Genomic DNA, 20,292 nt, shown 5'->3' on the forward strand with positions numbered 1-20,292 from the left:
CTCCCTCCTTGAGTCAGAACGGCAAGGGGTCTGGGTACCTGCTGCCCGGGGGGCGGGAGGAGGCGCTCTGGCCACCTGGGGGCCCCTAGCCCTGTGGACTCATGGCTCCAGTGCTGCCTTCCCCCACCTACAAAATAAGGCATAGCGACCTCTCCTCGTCCCCTCCCCCGCAGGGACCTCTGCCTGAAAGCCGTCTTTATTATCGCGGAGCCCCAGACCTCCCTGCCTCTGTCCTGCTGGCGCCGCAGTGCCCTGGGGACTGCGCAATCAACTAAGAAGGAAGAAAGACACTGCTTGTCCTTGTGCTGGATCGCACTCTAGCGCAGCCATCCAAATAACCAAGAAACCCCCCTCACAGACAGGACGGCAGACCCAGGCCAGGAACACAGCCTTGGGGGCTCAGAGAGGACACCTCCTCACCCCCTGGGCTGAGGTGGTCCCAGGCACCTAGGCAGACACACGCCAGGCAGAGAGCACAGGTCAGTGGGATGTACACAGATTGGCACATGGGCGCACACAGGCCATGCAGACAAGTCAGGCAGTGTGTTACATTTCCTGCAGAGATGCCACCCCTCCCTCCTCTCTCAGGCCCGGACTAGCAGCTGCCCCCTACTAGCAACTACTCCTGCAGACCTGGGGCACCAGGGAGACTGGAGCCCCATTGGAGCCAAAGCTGAGGCAACTGAAGGCAGAGCTGCCCCCCAAGACATGGGCAGAAGGATGCCCCTTCCACCCCGGGAAGGTCACAAGGATGCCCCGTCCTCCCTGCCAGCCTCGCTGCCCCCAGAGCCCTCACTCACCCCATCCCAGCACTCCGGCATCTTGCCGAGGGAGGGAACCCGCCTCGACCGGGAAGGGCAAACAAAGGCCTGAGTCACTCGGGTCCAGAGGGAGGGGGCAGCTCGAATGGGAGACAGTCGGCTCTGTGATGGGGCACCACTCCCAGGCCATTTATACGTGGATCCTGGCCCAGCCTAGACCCGCCCCTCTTCCCTGCTGGGTTTCTGAGCAGCCACTCGCTCACTCAAAGCCCCCACTCCCAGATTGGCTGCTGGAAGGCAAACCTGGCTGCAATTGGCTTTTGAGGTTCTCGCTCGCCCAGCCCTGCTCCTGCCCCTCCCACCCAGCCACACATCATCCTCCATGGTCCCCAGCCCCTGCAGTTTTCATGCATGAACCCAGCACACAGGCACACTGCAACAGCTGCAGCTGCTTACAGTGGCCTGGGAACATGGGAGCTGAGGCACACACTGTCCACCCTGTGTCAGGCACACAAGGGCCTCTCACAGTCACACATACCCATGTGGGGCAGGGCAGGACACATATGCATGCCCTGGGGAGTACAGAAGGCCTGAGAGGGCCCCAAGCCCAGCATCCCAGGCCCAGCCTTCCTATCAGGAAGGCCTGGATCACTTAACCTTGTGGAGACCTGCAGAGTCACTGCTTTTTGGGGCAACCTGGGTCATCACCCTGCTTCAGGGGACTCCTTTTTCTGCACCCTCCTTGGGGGTCTTTCTCCCCTAGGGCAGCTCCCACTCTGTCCACATGTATGCCCAAGGGCTTACCCACACTGCTGAGAGCTGGATTCTGAGGCCAGGGCCCAGAGCAGGTTGCAGGACCAGGGGTGTGGTGGGGTACACACCAGCCCTGCCCTCCCCACCCCCCATCCTGCTGCAAGGGGCTTGAGGCCACCAGGGAAAGGAGGAGGGATGGGGGACAGCCTGTAGAGGTTGACATGCCCACTTCCCACAGACCATCCCCCCAGCCCTCTTTCTGGAGCCAACCAGTGTGACACATGGCTCCCAGGTCTCTGGGGAGCAGGACACACAAGCCACCTCAGACTCTGCCCTGTGCTCCTGGGCAGCAAGGATTTGCGTGGTGAGCTAGCCCCAGGCATGCAGGTGGAGTAAACAGAGGAGAAGGGGAGCCAGAGGAGGGCAGAGGAGGAGAAATAGGCCAGGGAGGCGAGCAGAGGAGGGAACTTAAGGGCTGCAAGAACAGGAGTGACAGAAGGAAGGGAGGGGTGCTGGGCGCCCGTGCCCCCATTCTGTCTCGCTGGTGAAGAAACACACCACTCGCCACAGCCCACTCATGCTGATAGTCCTGCACACCGGCCGGCTGCCCTCAGGCAAGGCTGTCAACTCCCTGTCCCTGAGTGCCTGGTGACCTGCTCCACACCTGCCACAGCACTCTGCCTGAGGGAACCAATGACTTGCCCTGTCCCATGTCTGACCTCTCACTCTGGGGACCTAGAGCAGAGTGCTAGGCCCTGCTCCCCCTGGGGCAGCAAGGATGTCCTCTGGCCCCTCGCATCCTGGCCATGCTCACTGTTCCTGTTCCTGCAGCCACCATGGCACAGGAGGAGGCTCCAACTGAGGCAGCCTGCTAAGGCACAGCCCTGCCCTCTGCTCTCCCACAAAGTCCTCCATATCCCCCATGGTCCTCAGCCCATCCTATGCCCACTCCAGTCTCTGCTCTGAGTGGCCTCTCCCCACCATCAGACCCAAGTAACAAGCTGACCTCTAACACTACCCACTTCAAACCATGGCCCCATTTCTGCTCAGCTCACTGGCTGCAAATCCACAGACTGGGTTGAAGTCCCGCCCCACCCCCCCACTAGCTGGGTGACCTTGGCAAGGTTTTTTAACCTCTCTGTGCTTCAGGCTCCTCAACTGTAAAGTAAGAATTATGCCTTTCCCACAGAGTTGCTATGAGAATGAGAAAAAAACTGCATAAATTGCTCCAGCCCTGACCCCACCTCTGCCCAGGCCAGGGGAGAAATAGGACAATCTGTGTGCCTCTCCAAACTATTGGCCCTTTCGCTGGAGGTTATGCAGTTGCTGTGGCCAGACAAGGCAGGCTCAGGTCTTACGAGCCAAGTCCTGGTGCCAATCACAGCTCCGTCATTTCTTTGCTGTATGACCTTGGGCAAGTCAGTCAACCTCTCTGAGCCTCCATATCTATAAATAGGAGAAACAGCAGTGCTTCCTGCATAGGTAGTTGCAAGGATAACACACGTAAGCCTCCTGAACCCAAGAGAAAAGGTGAGGAAACTGAGGCACAGAGAGGTTAGGTAATTTTTCCACTCAGCTAGTAAGCAGTGGAACTTACTAGTGCCTCAGCAGCCTGAGCCCAAGGTCATATTCTTAAGAGGAGCAAATGTATACTAGAATATCTCCCACATGCCAGGCTCTGTTCAAGCCCTTTACATGTGTTACCTCATCTTATCCTCTTAATACCCACTTTACAGATGAGGCACAGAGAGGTTTGGTAATCTGCCTGACATCAGGCAGCTAGTGAGCACAGAGCCAGCAACCACAGCCATGCAGTCTGGCTCTGACCCCATGTTTTGGTGGTCACTTGTCACAGCTGAGTGTCCAAGTGCCAGGCCTGTGGGCACCATCACCTCACACTCGGGGAGTTCCACGCTGCCTGTCTCACTGTAAAAGTGAGGTAGCTAAGTGCAGTGACTGGTGCTGGAGGTCAAGTGGCTTGTAAGTGGCAAAGCCAGGATCCATCCCAGGTCTGTCTGGCTCTCAGTCCCTCTCTCTTGCTACCTCTCCTACTGGCCAGGCCCACTGAGGCAAGTGCTGCCACCTGTCACTGCGAAACAAGGGATAAAATCCCTGCCAGGCCTTGGTCCAGATAATGGCCACTCTTGCGGCTGTTATTCTATAAAAAAAAAAAAAAGCTAGCTCCATGTGGTGTAACCAGGATGGACAGGAAGGAGCCTTTTGACACCAGGCTGCCCTTTACTAAGCAAAGGATCTTGGGAACTGGCGTTTCACACACTGTGAGTGGCTGCCCTGAGGTGGGCCTGGCGATTTGGGGGCTGATGCTCAGGGGCTCAGTGGGGAGAGAGGGAGGCTTAGTAGAAACAGTTGGGTACCCAGGGTGCAGTGGGGACCTCCTCCATGACCCCAGCGAGCATGCGTATGTTGGGGGCTGGCAGTCGACACTGCCAGCCTTGGCCTCCCACGTTGTGGAGGGATTTTATTCTGCCAGCCCCCTCCTCAGGGCCTGTCTGTCCACATACTCCCTTGGTGTGCCTGCACTGACCTTCAGCTGTCCCATCCTCCCCTCCCATCCCTCCTCCTGGGCTCACATTCATTCCCTGCTGCCGGAATCTCATCCCTTCTTTCCTAGATCCAGAGTCCTTTGTGTTTGAAGATGACATTCCCAGGGAACCTGAGCATGTGCACACCGGCTGTCCTCAAGCCTCCCTTCACGTCCTTGAAATGGCGCGTGACCAAGAGACCAACACACAGGCCCAAATGCTGTGCGCCCTGGGGGAGGAGCTGGCAGGCAGCCCCACCTCCCGTGTCACCCCTGCGTCCAGACCGCGAGGTTGGTGCTGCCATGGGGCTTGGGGACTGACCCAAATCGAGGTCAGGCTCAGACAAAGGCAGTGGCCTGGAGGCTAGTTCCATCTGGACAGGAGGAAGGGACTGAATTTGTTCAGCATGTTTTGATGGCCAGGGTGCTGGGGAACTGGTGAGGCTCCCCTGATGTCTGCTGGTAGATATTTTCTGAGACCCGGAAATGAACGGTCACGATGGGACTCAGAGGGGAGAAGTAGCTGGCCAAGTGAGGACCATCATCACACAGAGGGGCAAAAACAAAGAGTGATTTCAGTTTTCACGGAGGATCTGGCAACCAACTAAAGAGGGCATGATTGTCCCGGCAACTGCTGCCATGGAAACAGGAGCTATTTTGGATCATCCACCTGGCTTTCATTGGAGGAAAATGCTGATTCGGATGACAACACCCCTTACTCCCTGCTCCGTCCTCACTCCCCCCACCCACTGTCCTGCTCAAGGAGGGTCAGACCGCCTCCCCCTCGGACATCTCTCCATTGGGCAGGGGCAGGCAGAGCGGCTGTGAGCAGTGGGGTTGGTCCTGGAGGCTCCTCCAGGCTGGGGTCCCAGAGAATGCCTGTGACCCTCCTCTGGGACCTGGCCGGCTGGGGTGAGTGGTCGGCCAGCTGTCGGCCCCACACCTCGGGAGGCTGAGCCTTGACCTACCTTCCAGTCTGTGTCTGCAGCCAAGAGGAAGGTGTCGGAGTTCTCCTACGGGAAGGCAAATAGAGGGGTGGCACATTAGGCCCCAGCTGGCCTGGGGGCCCCCAGGGGCTCTGCCCTGAGCAGATTCTGTCTCTGCTCCCCAGTCCGTCTTAATGTTAACAAAAGCAGTCAAGGACTTGCCAAGTGCTGGGCACCGGGCTATCAAGTACCTGATGGATGAGCCCATGAGCTCATTAAGTTAAAATGCGAAGATTTCCACTTTATAGGTGAGGGTCAGAGAGGCTGCGCCACAGGGCTAGAAAGTGGTGGAATCTGACCCCAAATCCTTGTTGTTCATCATTTTCTCCTCTTACCCACAGTTTCCAAGGTCTGACCATCAGGACACAAGGCAGAGGCATGGGAAGGAGGGAAGAGGCAGGCAGGACTATCACACCCACTTTAGAGATGGGGAAGCTGAGGCCCACACAGTTGGGAGTAATGAGGCTTGTCTAACCCACACAAAGTCACAAAGTGGGCTGCTCCCACCTTGCCAGATCCGCCCACTTCATGCTCTCAAAGCACCAGGGCTCATTTTATACTGAATAGTGTGAATCTTTGATTAGTGCTCATCCCTCCCATGGACTGCTGGTGCCACGGGGACAGGACCATGGCTGGCTGTGCTCCCAGCACAAAGCCTGCATGGAATGGGCTCCCTAAACACAAACATGTCAGGATGAACAACGGATCTTGACAAATGAGGGGGCCGAGTCTCAAAAGGTATCCTCAGTTTATGAGATTGCACGGATGGAGAGTGGGGGAGTCGAGGCTTGAACCCCATGTATCTGAATCACCAGGCTCTCCCTAACACCAAGCAGCCCACAAACACCCTGCAACTGGGCCTGGCTCTGGCCCTGTGGCTCACCCTCTCTGGGTCTCCGCATCTGTACAAGGCAGCTGGGCCAGCTCAGAGTTGGGCACATTTTGGCCTGGGAAGGAAAGTTCCCAGGTGAGGTTTACTTCATCCGGGTAGAGCAGAGCTCATGGGCCCCGCCTTGCCCTCCACTGTGTCTGTCTAGAAAGCTCTCCGCTCCCCTTTGCGAGGTGGTGAGCTCCTGGGCAGGTCACTTAGCCTCTGAGCCTCAATGTCTGTGAGGATTAAATAAGAAGCACGGTGTTGCCTATGATTCTGTCCTTTTACTCCCACCCTGGGCTTTGTATGCTATAGATTCTCCTATTGAATAAACATGTGGATAAATGAGATGATAATGAATGATAATGAATGAACGTACTCTCCAGGACGTTACTGGAGAGTAACGGAGAAAGGATGAGTTACTAAAGTCAGACCCCAAATCCCAAGAGTGGGAAGGAAAAGAATGAAACCAGTAATTCTGATATTTTTTTCAAAACAAGGAAAAGCTCAGCCACCTGCATTCTGGCAGGTGGGGTGGTGGAGAAAGCCAGATGGCACTAGGGACTCTCACACCTAAAGAGGAGAGCCAGGCTTCGGGCACCTGTGACAGATTATGAAGAACAGCCACACCCAGGCCTCCTCTACTGGCTCACCCAAGGCCTGGGGGCTCTGCAGGGGACAGCGAGGGAAGCGAGGACAGAGGTGGCCACTCCTGGAACCTCTGAGGGGAAGCGGCTGGGGGAGGGGACAGGGCTGGTTATCGATGAATATTCCCACCCAAAGGCCTTGCACACAGGGGGCTGGGGGAGTAGATGTGGGAGGTTTTTTGTACTGGAGACCTTAAGAGGACAATTATCTCAGAGAAGGAGGGAGGAGGCAGTTTTGGTAAAAACAAAATCTAACAATAAGGATGAGGCAGATAATGGCAGGGTGTGCTGTGTGCTCCCAGAGTGTGGGGGGCCCCGGAGACGGGGGTGTGGGAGGCAGCACCCAGAAGCCAGGAAACAGCAGAAATAACACAAGCCAGTTCAGATGCCCTGTAGGTCCCGTGGGCACTGAGTGATCACTCAGAGGAAAGCAGGCAGGAGAGGGGGCCCAGAAGAGGAGGTGGAGAGGCCAGGAGCAGTGTGCAGGAGACAGAGACAGGGACACAGGCGTGTAGGGGGGACCAGCAGCAACTCTCCCACGGAGCTCTAGGCACACCTAGCAGTTGAGTCCCCAGAGGCAAGGCAGTGTGATGTGGCAGGAGGGATGTGGGTAAACGGGCAGAAGTATTCACTCCTCCCTGGACTCAAAGAATTTGCACCCGGCAGATTGCAGAAGATATAAAAAGTGAAAAGGACGGGCACTTACACACACTGCAGCCAGAAAGGAAGAATCTGAGTGTGAGTGTCACAGCCTGAGAGAGAGTCAGAATAGCTCTTGAAGGCAGAGCAAGGGGCAGGACTACACCAGAGCCTCAGTGACATCTGGAAAGATCACTTGGGGAGGTTGTTTTGGGATTGGGGCTTTTAATGAGACTTTGGAAGAAGCAGATATGACCAGGGCCACAGCACAGGGCTTGTGCTGACTCCAGAAAGGAGAGAAGCCTCTGTGGGAGACCGAACGCAGACCCTCACATGTCCCTCCTCACACAGGAGTGGGGACGTCGTGGTGGCAAACTCTGGTCCTGGTGGTGGGTGAGATGAAGTGAGACATCAACTGCAGCAGAAAAAGACAGAGGCAGGCTGGTGTGGGAGGAGGGACTTTCCAGAAAGTTCTAAGAAACTTCTTTCTTCTTTCTTCTGCTACCAGGGGCTGGTAGTGGCAAGTGCTAAGAACAGGGACAGAGTGGGTCGGGTGTCAACACTAGACCCAGCGGTCAGAGATGGCCCCTCTGAGGAGGGTGCATTTGAATGAAATGAGAAGCCAGCCCTGCACATTTCTGGCCTCGCATATCCCAGGCAGAGGGAACTGCTGGGAATATGATCAGCACGTGCAAGAAGTCTAGAGAGGAGGGAGCCCAGGGAAGCATGGGGGGTGGGTACAGGTCACATCCTGGGCCCCAGGAACGACTGTGCTCAATTCTGAGAGGTGGCAGCCACTGGCGTGCTTTCAGCAGACACGATGTATTTCAAAAGGATTGTCTGAGCAAGAGGAGAAGTAAGGAGACCAGTGAGGAGGGTCCTGCAAGCATCCCAGCAAGAGATCATGGGGGCTTGGCACAGGCAGTGAGTGCATCTAGAATAAAGGGTATGCTAAGTGTGTAGCTCAGCAGCTGGCCCCTGACCACTGCCCTCAGGTAGTCCAGGTCTTATAAGCCAACTCAGTTTTCTGTCTTTGAGATAAGACTGTACCCTTCGGGGGGCAGGGCCACCAGCCTCATGTGGCTGGATCTCCTGGAGCCCCAGCTGGCCACTGGGTCCCAACACCTGCCAGTGGCTTTACAGCTCACCTCCTTTTGGCAGGAAGCAGAGGGAGACAGAGAAGGGCAGCATGCTGAAGATTTGAGGGCCTGGGCTCCTGGCTTCCCCATCTGTAAAGTTGGGGGGCCAGAACAGTATAACCAGCAGGGACCCCCAGCACTAATGCCCCAGAATTCAAGGATGCCCTACAGCTTCTCCTTGCAAAGTCGTTTGTGTCACAGTCACCATCAAGATGGTGCTGGGAGGGAGGGAAAGGGAAGGTGGACAGGGTGTCACCACCACAAGAAAGTGTGGGGTAGAAGTAACTTTGGAATCTAATGCTTGGTGCCCTGACTGAGAGGCCTTTGGGACAAAATCGCAACCTCTGAATGCTTCAGTCCCACTGCCCCTGGCAGGCACTATCGGAAGCTGGCCCTGGTACCTCTGAGGCTTGTGAGGAAAAGACAGAAGGCTGGAGTCAAAGAAAGGCCCCCTCAGATGGAGGAGCACCGGGCTCCCGCTGAAGGCAGCACTGCCTAGCGGTCACCTTCTTGGGGCTCTTAGGCTGCCCAGAACCCAGGCTGAGTATGCCCTCATTCCCCGCTAGCCACGTGACCTTGGCCAAGTGAGTTCACCTTTCTGTGCCTCAGTTTTCTCATCATTCAAATGCGGATAACTCTCCTGAAGAGCCTCCAGCCTCAAAGACAGCCGAAGCCACGGTGAGGTTGGCTGGGTCTTAGTAACGTGGACACTCAGGCCAGCTCAGGAACTCTCCCAAGGTGGGAACAAGGCTTCTCAGCAAAGCTCACTCCCATGGCCAAGACTGCGGGGAGGGCGCGCGGCGTCCCTCTTGGCCACGAGGTGGCGCGCTCGGCCCCAGGACCGCGAAGGGGCTACTCACCAGCTCGGCCAGGTCCTGGCCCCGCAGCAGCGGCTTCTCCTCGGGGAATCGCAGCTCCTGCAGCCCGGCCATGGTCACGTCGTGGAGCAAGAGCCCTAGGGAGGGAGGGGGAGGTTGCAGCCTGCTGCGGCAGGACGCACGGGCCCTGCTCTAAATCTCCCGGGCAGAGGACAGCGCAAGCCAGGGCTGGGGCGGGGGCAGCGGAGACCACACTGACTTGTCCCTCTCCCTCGGCCCCAAACGCAAGCCCATCCCGAGCGCTTCCCCCAGGGCACCAACGTCTCCTTCTGCAAGACAGGCCCGTTTGGCTCAGGGATGTCACATCACTTGCTCTTAAAAGTTAAAACATGTTTCCAAAAAAAAAAAAATTGGAAAAGCACCACGAGGATCCCTAAAACAATTACAAGCAAAATTTTGCATTTACTGAGAAGCAGAGAGGCAAGTATGCAGAGGCCAAATGAAGACTTAGTAACAGACAGAAGTCCTCTGTGGAGGGCCCCCAGTGCTCAGAAGTGGACAGTGAGGTTCTGGAGGACAGAGGGGGGTGGAGAGGAACGGTGGGTGAGGACCGTCCTAGGAGGGGAGAAGGGGGCACCGGCAGTGTGGCAGGCAGAGTGATGCTGAAGGATCAGGTGCCAGTCAGGTCACACCACCAACAGGGAAGGGATGACACACAGAGTCCACTCAACCTACAGCTGCCAGAAGGTAGGTCTCAGGCCCTAGTTCTTGGGAGACCCTGGGGGCATCTGAATCTCAGGGGACGAAAGGGTCAGATGGGTCCACGTGTGTATGCATGTCTGTGTGTGTGTTTGGAAGAACCAGCCGTGGGGGAGTAGGGAGGAAGAGAAACGGACAGGGCACCAGGACCCCTCAATTCTAGAATTGGAATCACAGTCATTCACTTGGATTTTAGGATGGCATAGATCAAAATGCACCAAGAGAAAACAAGCCAAGGACATGATCTGGAAATCCATTAAAAAATTTAAATTGGCCATTAAATACATGGAAAAATATTCAAACTCACTTGAAGTCAAAAAAATTCAAATTAAAACATGATACTTTATTATTATTATTATTATTTTGGCCAACGGAAATGCTAAAGTCTGCAGTGCTAGCAAAGATGCACCCAAACCGGCACTTTCTTATAGTATTCGTGGGTGTATAAATTGACACGTCTTCCTGGAGGGCAGTTTGGCAAAATAAATTAAAATTATTTAAAAGGTTCATACTCTCAGACTCAGCAATCCTCTCCCTGGGAAAAATTTCCTAAGGAAATCAGAGAGGGAGACTAGTGGTTTATCTATAAGAAAGCTCACCACAGTGCCACCTATAACAGAGAAAAACTGGAAGAAGCTAAATGTCCATCAATAGCACACTAGATAAATAAATTATGGGTCAATAAATTGTAAAAGATTACTTAACAACATGGGAAAAATGCTTGTGTCGTAATAAATAGAAAAAGCAGTTACAACAGAAATACGCAGTATTGTCCTAAGTATGAGAAATACAAATAGTCACACACAAAAAGCCTGGAAGGCTGCACATTAAAAAGTTAACAAGCATTATCTCTGAGTGAAGGACTGAAAACTGGGTTCTACAACGTAAAATCAGGATAAAAACATTTTTAAAAAACTGTTTGGTTGAAGATCAGTAATGATTCCTTACTCTCGCGAAGCATTTCACAGCTCACAAAGTGCTTTCTTGTGCTATTTTATTTCATCATGATGGGGAAAAGTTTCAATTACTTGCCTGGATAGAGCCAGGACTGGACTCCTAGTTCAGTGCTCAGCCGCCTGACCTGGGAGGATGGATGGACTGATTCCTGGATTCCTTCCTTCCTTCCTTCCTTCTCAACTCTATTTCTATCCTTTCTTAAGGGTGACACCTTCAGACTCTCTCTTCTGCCCCTAAATTCTGACAATCCCCACCATCTGGGGATGTCCCTGCTCCCCGCCCCCCCACCACCCATGACACTGCTGCTCCTTTGGCTTCTCCCTAAGTTAAAGACAACCCAAGGGCACAGAGCCCGGGACAGAATCCACTTCTGTGGCAAGGCTGCTGTTAGAACCGGCTGCAGCTCTGGGCCTTCTCTAGGCTTCCTCCAGAGTGTTCCAAAAACAAAAATGGTGCTTGCTTCGTGAATGCATGAGGGTCCCCGCTGGAGTCTAGTTTGCAGTTTGCATGTACTGGGCTGGGAGCTGCTGGCCACCAGGCCCCACAGAGCCTAAACAAGAGCTGCAGAGCCTCTTGGCAGAGGCTCCTCCTCAGCACAGGAGGCAGGCAGGGATCCTACCCACCCAGCCCCAGCCCTGGGTCTCTGCTTTGCGTGTCCTGCTGGAGCTCTGTTCCCAGTGGTTTCCGAGGAAACCACTAACAGGATGCAGATGGGCTGTATTTTTAGAAAGGCGTCCTCACCCCCACCCCCTCTCGCTCCCATCCTCTCTCGATGTGTGCATGCTCATCCATCTATTTGAGTGGGGAGCGGAAAGGAGGGCCCCATCTTGGGAAACTTCCTCCATTAGGACTTTTTTAGCTGCCTGCCTCCCCGAATACCCAGCTCAATCAAATGCCTTGGCAGCACTGGGGTGTCCCCGCACTCCCCCAGGCCTGTTATAAAACCAGCCTGGAGACCCTCCTCCCCAAGGACGGTGCTATTAAAAAGGCTGAGAGTGGGCAGTGTGGGGACAGATGGCCCGTGATGGAGGGGGTGGCAGGGAAGGGGGCGGAGAGATACATTATAATCCATAGAACTGGGAATGCCTCAACCCACAGAAAACAGACAGCCCAGCGCCTGGCAGAGTATTGTGAGGCTCCAGGGCAGAGTCCAGGGCGAACATTCCCACAGGGGTGTGGCAGAGAAGTTTCTTCCAAAGAAAGCTATGATTTATTTTTTATTTTTTATTTATTTATTTTTTAAATTTTATTTTGTCAATATACAATGTGGTTGATTATTGTGGCCCATTACGGAAACCTCCCTCCCTCCTCCCTCTCTCCCCTCCCACCCAACAATGTCCTTTCTGTTTGCTTGTCGTAATATGATTTTTTTTAAAAAGTGGCTAGATGATAAATGATAAGAATCAACTTTCCACAAACAAAGCCTGGTTAAGGTCTGCAGGGAGTTAAATAGCACAGGGCGGGCGGGAGTTGATGAGGGGACTGGGATGGCTCTTTTTTGCTCTGCTGTTTTCTCACCTCTTTATTCCTTATTCCCTAAAGAGAAGACGGAGCATTGAAACCCAATGGGCCTGGGACGAATCCCAGCCCTTCCACCTATCCGTGGCTAGGCCTGGCGCCACTGGAACCACAGCCAATATTCCTTCCCTATCACTCCCTACCTAGCTTTATCTAGGGCAAATCACTAAAAGGCTCACTTATTTGCAAAATGGGAGCATTAGCCTTCCTCTGAGGAAGCATTAGCTTTCTCAGAAAGCTTTGAGGTGCAACAGAGACAATAGACATAAAAATGCCTTTTCAATGGAGGACTTTTGTACATATTTGAATGGGACAAAATCAACTTAACATAGGTGAGCAGGGTCTCTCTTATCTTTCTCTGTCTATTTAGTGAACTATAGAAATGATCCCTGAAAGTATAGTCTCCCCCTTCTTACTTAAAACCTCTCTGGAGTTCCCTTTCCTCCTGTCTCTACTAGGTATGTCTCTGTCATACCTGCTAGCAGAGAGGCTACGCTGATGTACATAGGAAAGAGATGGTAAAGGGACGAGGGAGAGAAAACACAGCCTCTTTGTTCAGGTGACAGAGACGTGAGAGGCCCCTCAAGGGCAAAGGAGAATTGGGGAGTGTTTGAAAGGGGCTCCTGAGTAGTGTTAATGTGGGTGGGTTCTTTAGGAGAAAATGCACTTGGTTTTAATGACTTTGGGTTGCTGGTTTGTGTCTCTTTAAATGTGATTCTATGCTGAGGCCTAAGCCACGTGAACCCTCAGAGTTATTAGGGTTAAAAATACAAGTGGTTACCATGGTTATTCCTGAAACTATTTAATAAATGCTTAGATTAGATTGTTCAGTAGTAGTTACACATCCAACAGAATAAAGCAGTTGTTGAATGAGAACTACAGATGGTCCCCAACTTGCAATGGTTTGACTTTACAATGGCGCAAAAGCAGTACTTATTTAGTACATTCCTTGACTTACAGCGGGGTCACATTTGGATGACTTATGTCAATATATTGGTGAGTGAACTATATTTTCCACTTACAATGGGTTTATCCAGATGTAACCCCATCGTAAGTCGAGGAGCATCTGTAGTCAGGTAGTGGTAGGGGATGGTGGGGGATATTTGGAAATACAAGTGGGGATTTTTGGTTGTCTCAATGACAGGGGCTCCTATCAACATCTGGTCACTGGGGGCCAGAGGCAAGGAGGTCATGCAATGTGGGGACAGTGCTGAACAGTGAAGAATTGCTCCCCACCCCCAAACACCCGCAGCTTTTCCACTGAGAAACACTCGAACTGAAGAAAGGCAAGACTTAAAGGAGTAAAGTCAGTGTGTTCAGTAGAAGCCACACAGAGGAACCTGATCTGTGGGTCAGGGAGGGAGCAAGTAACAGAGATAAGAGGCAGAACTGTGGAATGGCTTGTGTTCTTTCAACCACAACAGTGAAGGGGACCCTGGCAGGTCATGGACAAGGTCTGGTCCAAGCTCTGGTCCGGCCTTGCGCATGCTGCACTCCTGACAGTTATAAGGTCCCATTATTAAAAGAAAAGCACAAGTAAATGAAATGAGACATAACAAGGGCAGCGCCAGACTGGGCCTGGCTATCTCCACCCTGGTGAAGGGGTCTATGCCACAGATAAAGAATGATGTCACAAAGGTGGAGCACGGACCCACGTCCAAGCTTGTGCACCCAAGCACCCCTCCAGGCACTGCTGGCCCAGTGTGTCCCCACAGCCTTGGACCAGAGTCAGTGCTCAATGACACATCGGGCAGTGGTTTATGTAGCTGAGGCCTACAATATACCAGTGCCATGATTTGAAAAGAAGCCCCAGAAACCTGGAACCCCAGAAATCAGGGAATCACCTTTCAACTGCACTATGTAGGGAGTTTGGAGCCACCCAGGGAGCTGGCCCCTCTTTTCACTCTCCCTGTCCCTATCCTGATCTCAGAGGGTTGGGACAACACTGGGAGTGGGGCTGGGATGGGGACTAGACCACCCCTCAGCATCCCCATTTCACAGAGGAAAAACAACAAACTGGAAGGAGTGACAGGTACAAGTCTGTAGAGGGTTAGAAATCTTGGTTCTCAGTTGATTTTTAGAATAGAGTTTTTAGATAATACCTGTATGGGGCAAAAGCCCTCGATTTAGGGGACAAAAGTCCACAGATAGCATGGCAACAGCCCATCTTATCAACTCTAATCACTGTTTAAGTATGGGATTGTATACTTTAATGATTTTAGAGCTAACAGGTGGTTGACATGCCGATCCTGTTAAGAGATTTTAAAGAACTGCTGTAGGGAAAATTGTAAAAAAAAATGTTTGCTAAGGGCAAGCTGTTTGTCGGTGGAAACTTTAGAGACAATTATTCTTAAATAATGTTACGAGTTTCCACTGTTTAAGCTATTTTATCCGTAGATAACTTTTGTCACACTGCTCATGTCTTTGTCTCCCTTTGAAAAGATTGAGTCAACTGATTTTTCTTATGAAACTTCCTTGTCTTTACAATAAAAAACAAAAGCTAACTTTGAACCGGGGCTGTACCCAGTTTTCTCCTTCTAACAGAGGAGTTGCTGGGGTACAGACCCTCCAGGCTTCTCATTGCATTCACGTTGCTTTGAGTAATCTTTTTTGCATCTCGGTTACACAGAGAGAAGTGTAACACAAGTCCCCTGGGGCAGATCCTGGAAGCAGACCCAGGGCCCATGCTCTTACACCCATCCTACATGTGTTCTGTCTTCCTGGGTAGGTAGCTGGGCAGGAGGATGCAGGGGACAATTTTTTTTTTCTTCCAGCTCAGCCTCCATTTCCTCTCTCTAGTGACAGCCCCTTGATTATGTCCTACCTGAACAAGACCAGTTATCTTGCCTTTTCCTTAGGTTGGGCCTATACATCCCCCCACGAAGCCACCACCACCCTGCCAACACACAGACACGCATGCACACACCCAGCACAGTCCCACTATGCTTAAGGCAGCCATATCTGGATTCTGACACTTACGGCTATAGGCCCCGGCTGACTCAATAGGCACATCCTACCCATGGGAAGCCCGTGCCTGGTTCCTGCTATTCCCTCTGCCTGCCATGCCTTTCTTCACCATATCCCTGCGATGATAATACTAACAAAAATAATTGTTAATACTGCCTGAGCACCTACTCTGTTCCAGGCACTGTTTTAGCATTTTACACGTGTAAATCCATTTACTCCTCAGAACATCTCTCTGAGACAGGTACTATTATTGTCCTCATCTTGTAGCAGAGGTGGTGAGGCATGAAGGGGTGAAATAACCAGCCCAAGGTCTTACAACTGGTAAGCGATGGACATTAGCATACATTAGCATACGTGCTTTAGACGTATTAGCATACAGGAGCATACAGGCTCTAGACCCTGACGTGTATGGTTCTAGAGGCCGTATGCTAATGTCAGGGCTATGTTATTTCAATAACCCACTGATGCACGGATGAGAGGTTTAACCTCCCTACTGTAACCTCCCAGAGGACAGAGACCTGATCTTCCTCCTCTGCCCAACCCCATCAGAGCCCAGACACACAGAGGCTTGATAACTGGTGAACTGAACTGAGGACAGACTGGAAATCCTCTTGGTTGACCTGTCCACAGAAGCCGTAGAAAGAGCACAGAATAAACATTTTTACAGCTCAAATTTCACTGTTCTGGGGCTGGCTGGTTAGCTCAGTTGGTTAGAGCACGGTGCTGATAACACCTAGGTCCAGGGTTTGATCCTGAACTGACTAACCGCTGGAAAAAAAAAAAAAATTGCTGTTTCAATAACATTAGGCATAAAGTAGTAATCAAGTGCACACTGCCAAGGCTTGAAGATCCTTTCGAGAGAGGCCACCATTTGGTACAATGTTGGTTGGCGGGGGGTGGGCTGGTGAGAGGTTTCCAAGGCAGTGAGTCTGGCTACCAATCCTGGAGGGGGCAGACAAAACCTCCGCGCATTCCCAACTTCCTGTATCTCAATCTGGGTTTTCTCCTCACTTTCAAATCCTACCTGTGCCTCTGATAATCCCCTAGAGGGCAGTCGTCTTAGTTCTCCCATTCCAGCCTCAGCAGGAGAAAGAAAAAGACCACGGACTCAATGGAAAAATGAGCAAGGGTCTGGGACAGGGTGTTTGGAGAAGAATGACCATATGAAAAGCGTTCGTGCCACCTCAGTAGCCATCAGAGAAAGGCAAATGAAACCAGGGGCATCATTTCTCAAACGTCACCTTTCAGAGACTCCCAGAGGGCAAGGACTTGTCTGTTTTGTCCACGCAACGTCCCTAGAGTCTACAACAGTGCTGGGCACAGGGAAGACACCGATACATTTTTGTTCAACCAAAAGACATGAGTAAATGAAATAATGAAGCATTCTTCACTCAGACTGCAGACTGTTAAAAGACTGATAACATCCAGTGTTGGTGGGGTTTTGGGGAAATGGGCACATATTCTCATATACTATTAATTAAACTGCAGCGGGTTCAACTTTGTTTGGAGGGCAACTTGGTAGTTTTTCAAATGCAAACGTCTGTCAACTCTGTAATTCTGTTCTAGGTATTTATCCTAAAGAAAAACACCCGTGTGTACACTAAGAGGCAGTGCACAAGGATGTTCACTGCAGCACCGTTTGGAATAGTAGAAAAGTGAAAAAACCTAAATGAACATCAGGAGGACGGTTAAACAAATTATGGAACATCTATACCCTGGAGTACCATGCAGCTATTAAAAAATGAGGCAGCTCCACTCAAACAGACAGGGAAAGCATTCTAAAACATGCAGTTAAGAGAAAAAGGCATGTCCAATATAATAAGTATAATAATCCCATTTATTTATTTATTTGACTGGTAATGGGATCGCAACCCTCGGCACGGTGTGGCCTGCACCACGCTCAGCCAGTGAGCGCACCAGCCATCCCTATATAGGATCCGAACCTGCGGCCTCAGTGCTACCAGCACCCCACTCTCCCAAGTGAGCCACAGGGCCAGCCCTAATAATCCCATTTACGTAAAAAATATATATTCACTCAACATATATTGGCACATATATTGGCAAATTTTTAAAGTCCTCAAATGATTTAGGGTAAACTGTAACAATGTTTATCTCTGGGGAAGAATATGGGTTTGAAAGAGTGTAAAAGGGAGATTTTTATTCCATACACCAGATTTTATCAAATCTAAGATACCACTGGTTATAAGTGACACTAACATTTTACGTATCAGTAAGAAGAAGAAGAAAAAAAAAAAAAACCTGCCAATTAAATTAAGACATAATATTTTCCCCACTTTTAATTTCCTATGTTGGAAAAACTGTAGGCTTACAGAAAAATTGCAAAAAAACCAAAAAGGCCCAGAAATTTTCCACATACCCTTCACCCAGCTCCCCCTAATATTATCATGCTACAGAACCATAATAAAATTAGAGAAACCAAGAAATAAAACACTGATACAATACTGTTAAGTAATATACACACCTTAGTGAATTTCACCAGTTTTCCCAACAATGCTTTTTTTTGGATCCAGGACCCAGTCCAGCACACCACATTGCATTTAGTTGTCCTGTATCCTCAGCTTCCTTCAATTGAGACAGTTGCCCAGTTTCTGTCTTTTATGACCTTGACACTTTTGAAGAGTACTGGCTAGTTAATCTGTACAGTGTTTGGGTTTGTCTATTGTTTTCTCATGGTTAGACTGAAGTTATACATTTTGGGCAAGAATACAACATAAGTGATGTGCCTTCTCATTGCATCATACCGGGCGGGATCTGTCACTCTGTCTTATCATCGGAGATGTTAACCTTGATTGCTTGACTAAGGTGGTATCCGCCAGGTTTCTCTGCTATAAAGTTACTATTTTTCCCTTTGTAATCAATAAGTATCTTGTGGGAAGATCCTTTGAGACATGCAAATATCCTGTTTCTTATCATACTTTGGCCCACTAATTTTAGCAAACACTGATTATTCTTGCCTACAACAATCATTACTTTGGTGTTTGCCTTATGATAATTTTCTATTTCTATTATCCCTTCTATATTCATTAATTGGAATTTTCCTGTAAGAAAGAGCTATCCTTTCTCCTCCAGTTATTTGTTTATTCAATTATTTATTTATATCAGTAGGTACTCATGGATATATGTGTTTTATTCTATGAGTTAAAATTCATTATTATTATTATTTATTTGATTGTTCAAACTGGGCCAGATTTGGCCATTGAGAGTTCCTTCTGGTTGGCTCTTGTGTCCTTTTAACATGCACCCATCATTTTTTGAGTAGTTTCTAATTTTCCAGTCTCATTAGATGTCCTAAACTCATCTTGTACTTTCTCTGCCCCAACCCTGGAATCAGTCACTTCTCCAAGGATCCCTGGCTCCTTTTATTGGAGAGTGATGTTTAGAAACCGAAATGTGAGCACTAGGTGTGCTCATCGTTACTGGACTGTCATTGGTCTAGGACGTCTCAGCAAGCAGAGCTAGGAAATGTATATAAATACACACACACACACACACACACACACACACTCTTAGATCTATCCATCTGTATATGTATTAAAAATTTGGGATTTATACTGATATCTCTAATTCCAATTCTACACTAGAGTTTATTCTAGCTTCCTCCCTTTATTTGTAATTTTCTCCAGTGGTGAGAAACCCGTTTCTCATCATCCACAATACATTTATTTGCTCATTTGTTCATTCCTAGGATACACACAAAGTAGTTTCAGAATTGCTACCCACATGACAAGTTATCATTCAGGTTTTTTGTACTTACAGAAAGAACTATTTTAGACTTAGATCCAGACTTTTATTTTATTTTATTTTTTTATTTTTTAAATTTTTTTTGGCCTTTTTTGTGACCGGCACTCAGCCAGTGAGTGCACCGGCCATTCCTATATAGGATCCGAACCCGCGGCGGAAGAGTCGCCGCGCTCCCAGCGCCACACTCTCCCAAGTGCGCCACGGGTTTGGCCCTAGATCCAGACTTTTAATGCATCTCTCTCTCTTGTGAATTCCTTAAAAGGAAAATATAATTGAAATAAATTGTTGAAGGTCTTTCTAAAACTTCACATTCCAAGTCCGATGCCTCTGAATCTCTCTGTCTTGGAATTGCTGCTGCCCATGTTTTTCCACACAATCTGGGCTTCTCAGGCATCAAGAATGCGGGTGGTGCAGCATTTCTCAAGACTGCTGCCTTACTGTCTCCAGAATTTCCTTCCAAGCTGCTGACATCCACTCTGCAAATTCTGATGCTCGTGTGATGGCAGTAACAGCTAAATCATGATGCCCACCTCACCAACAGAGACTGTATGATGCATCCTGATTGTAGAGATGTTAAAGCATGAAAAAATATGCATCTTTGAATGGACATAACATAGCTTTTTTATAAAGCTAGAAGCTGAGCCACAGCACCAATGTTTGAACTCTGTTTCTCTACATAGCACAGCTCCAGGTGTTAAACACAGACATAATAAACCTCTAATCCCCAGACCAAGGGCCAGGGCAGATGGAACCAAAATCCCAATAATACATTCTATTTGGGCAGCTTCTGTACGGAACTGGTGAAAGAGTCTTTCTGTGGCAGAGACTGCTAATCAACCTCCAATATCTATTTTCACCTTCTTTCTTGATAATAGATCTCCGGATTTTAGATGGGCAAGTGGACAATGGAAATAAAGCCATATAAATGGAAGCATGTGACTTTGGGGTAGTGTTCTTAAAAGAGGTGACGTTCCAGTCTTTGACTCTTCCTCTTTCCTGCAGGCTGGAATACAGATATGATGGCAGGAGCTTGAACAGCCATTTTGAGCCCTGAGACAGGACATTAAAGGTGGTAAAGCAGCATTATAGCAGAAGTCTAGGTACCTGAGAACCATGAAGCCATGATTTGGGATGGTCTAACTCCAGACCCTGTTTATGAAAGAGGGAAATACT

General features: G+C 50.1%; 1 protein-coding gene across 8 annotated transcripts in view; it reads right to left on the bottom strand.

Annotated features, from left to right (window-relative positions):
- NDRG4 (NDRG family member 4) overlaps positions 1-20,292 on the bottom strand; it is a 42,492-nt gene that overhangs the window by 11,914 nt on the left and 10,286 nt on the right. For 7 of the 8 annotated variants that reach the window (XM_063109266.1, XM_063109265.1, XM_063109261.1 and 4 more), the window contains exons 2-3: positions 9,199-9,293; positions 5,025-5,069 (exon numbers count right to left, since the gene is read on the bottom strand). In XM_063109266.1, coding sequence (XP_062965336.1) covers positions 5,025-5,069; positions 9,199-9,270 — 117 coding nt within the window. In that variant the 5' untranslated portion in view covers positions 9,271-9,293. The remainder of the gene's footprint in view (positions 1-5,024; positions 5,070-9,198; positions 9,294-20,292) is intronic. The other variant, XM_063109260.1, reaches the window with a different exon arrangement.

This window comes from Cynocephalus volans, chromosome 10 (assembly GCF_027409185.1).
Source record: "Cynocephalus volans isolate mCynVol1 chromosome 10, mCynVol1.pri, whole genome shotgun sequence".
Classification (NCBI taxonomy): Eukaryota; Metazoa; Chordata; class Mammalia; order Dermoptera; family Cynocephalidae; genus Cynocephalus; species Cynocephalus volans.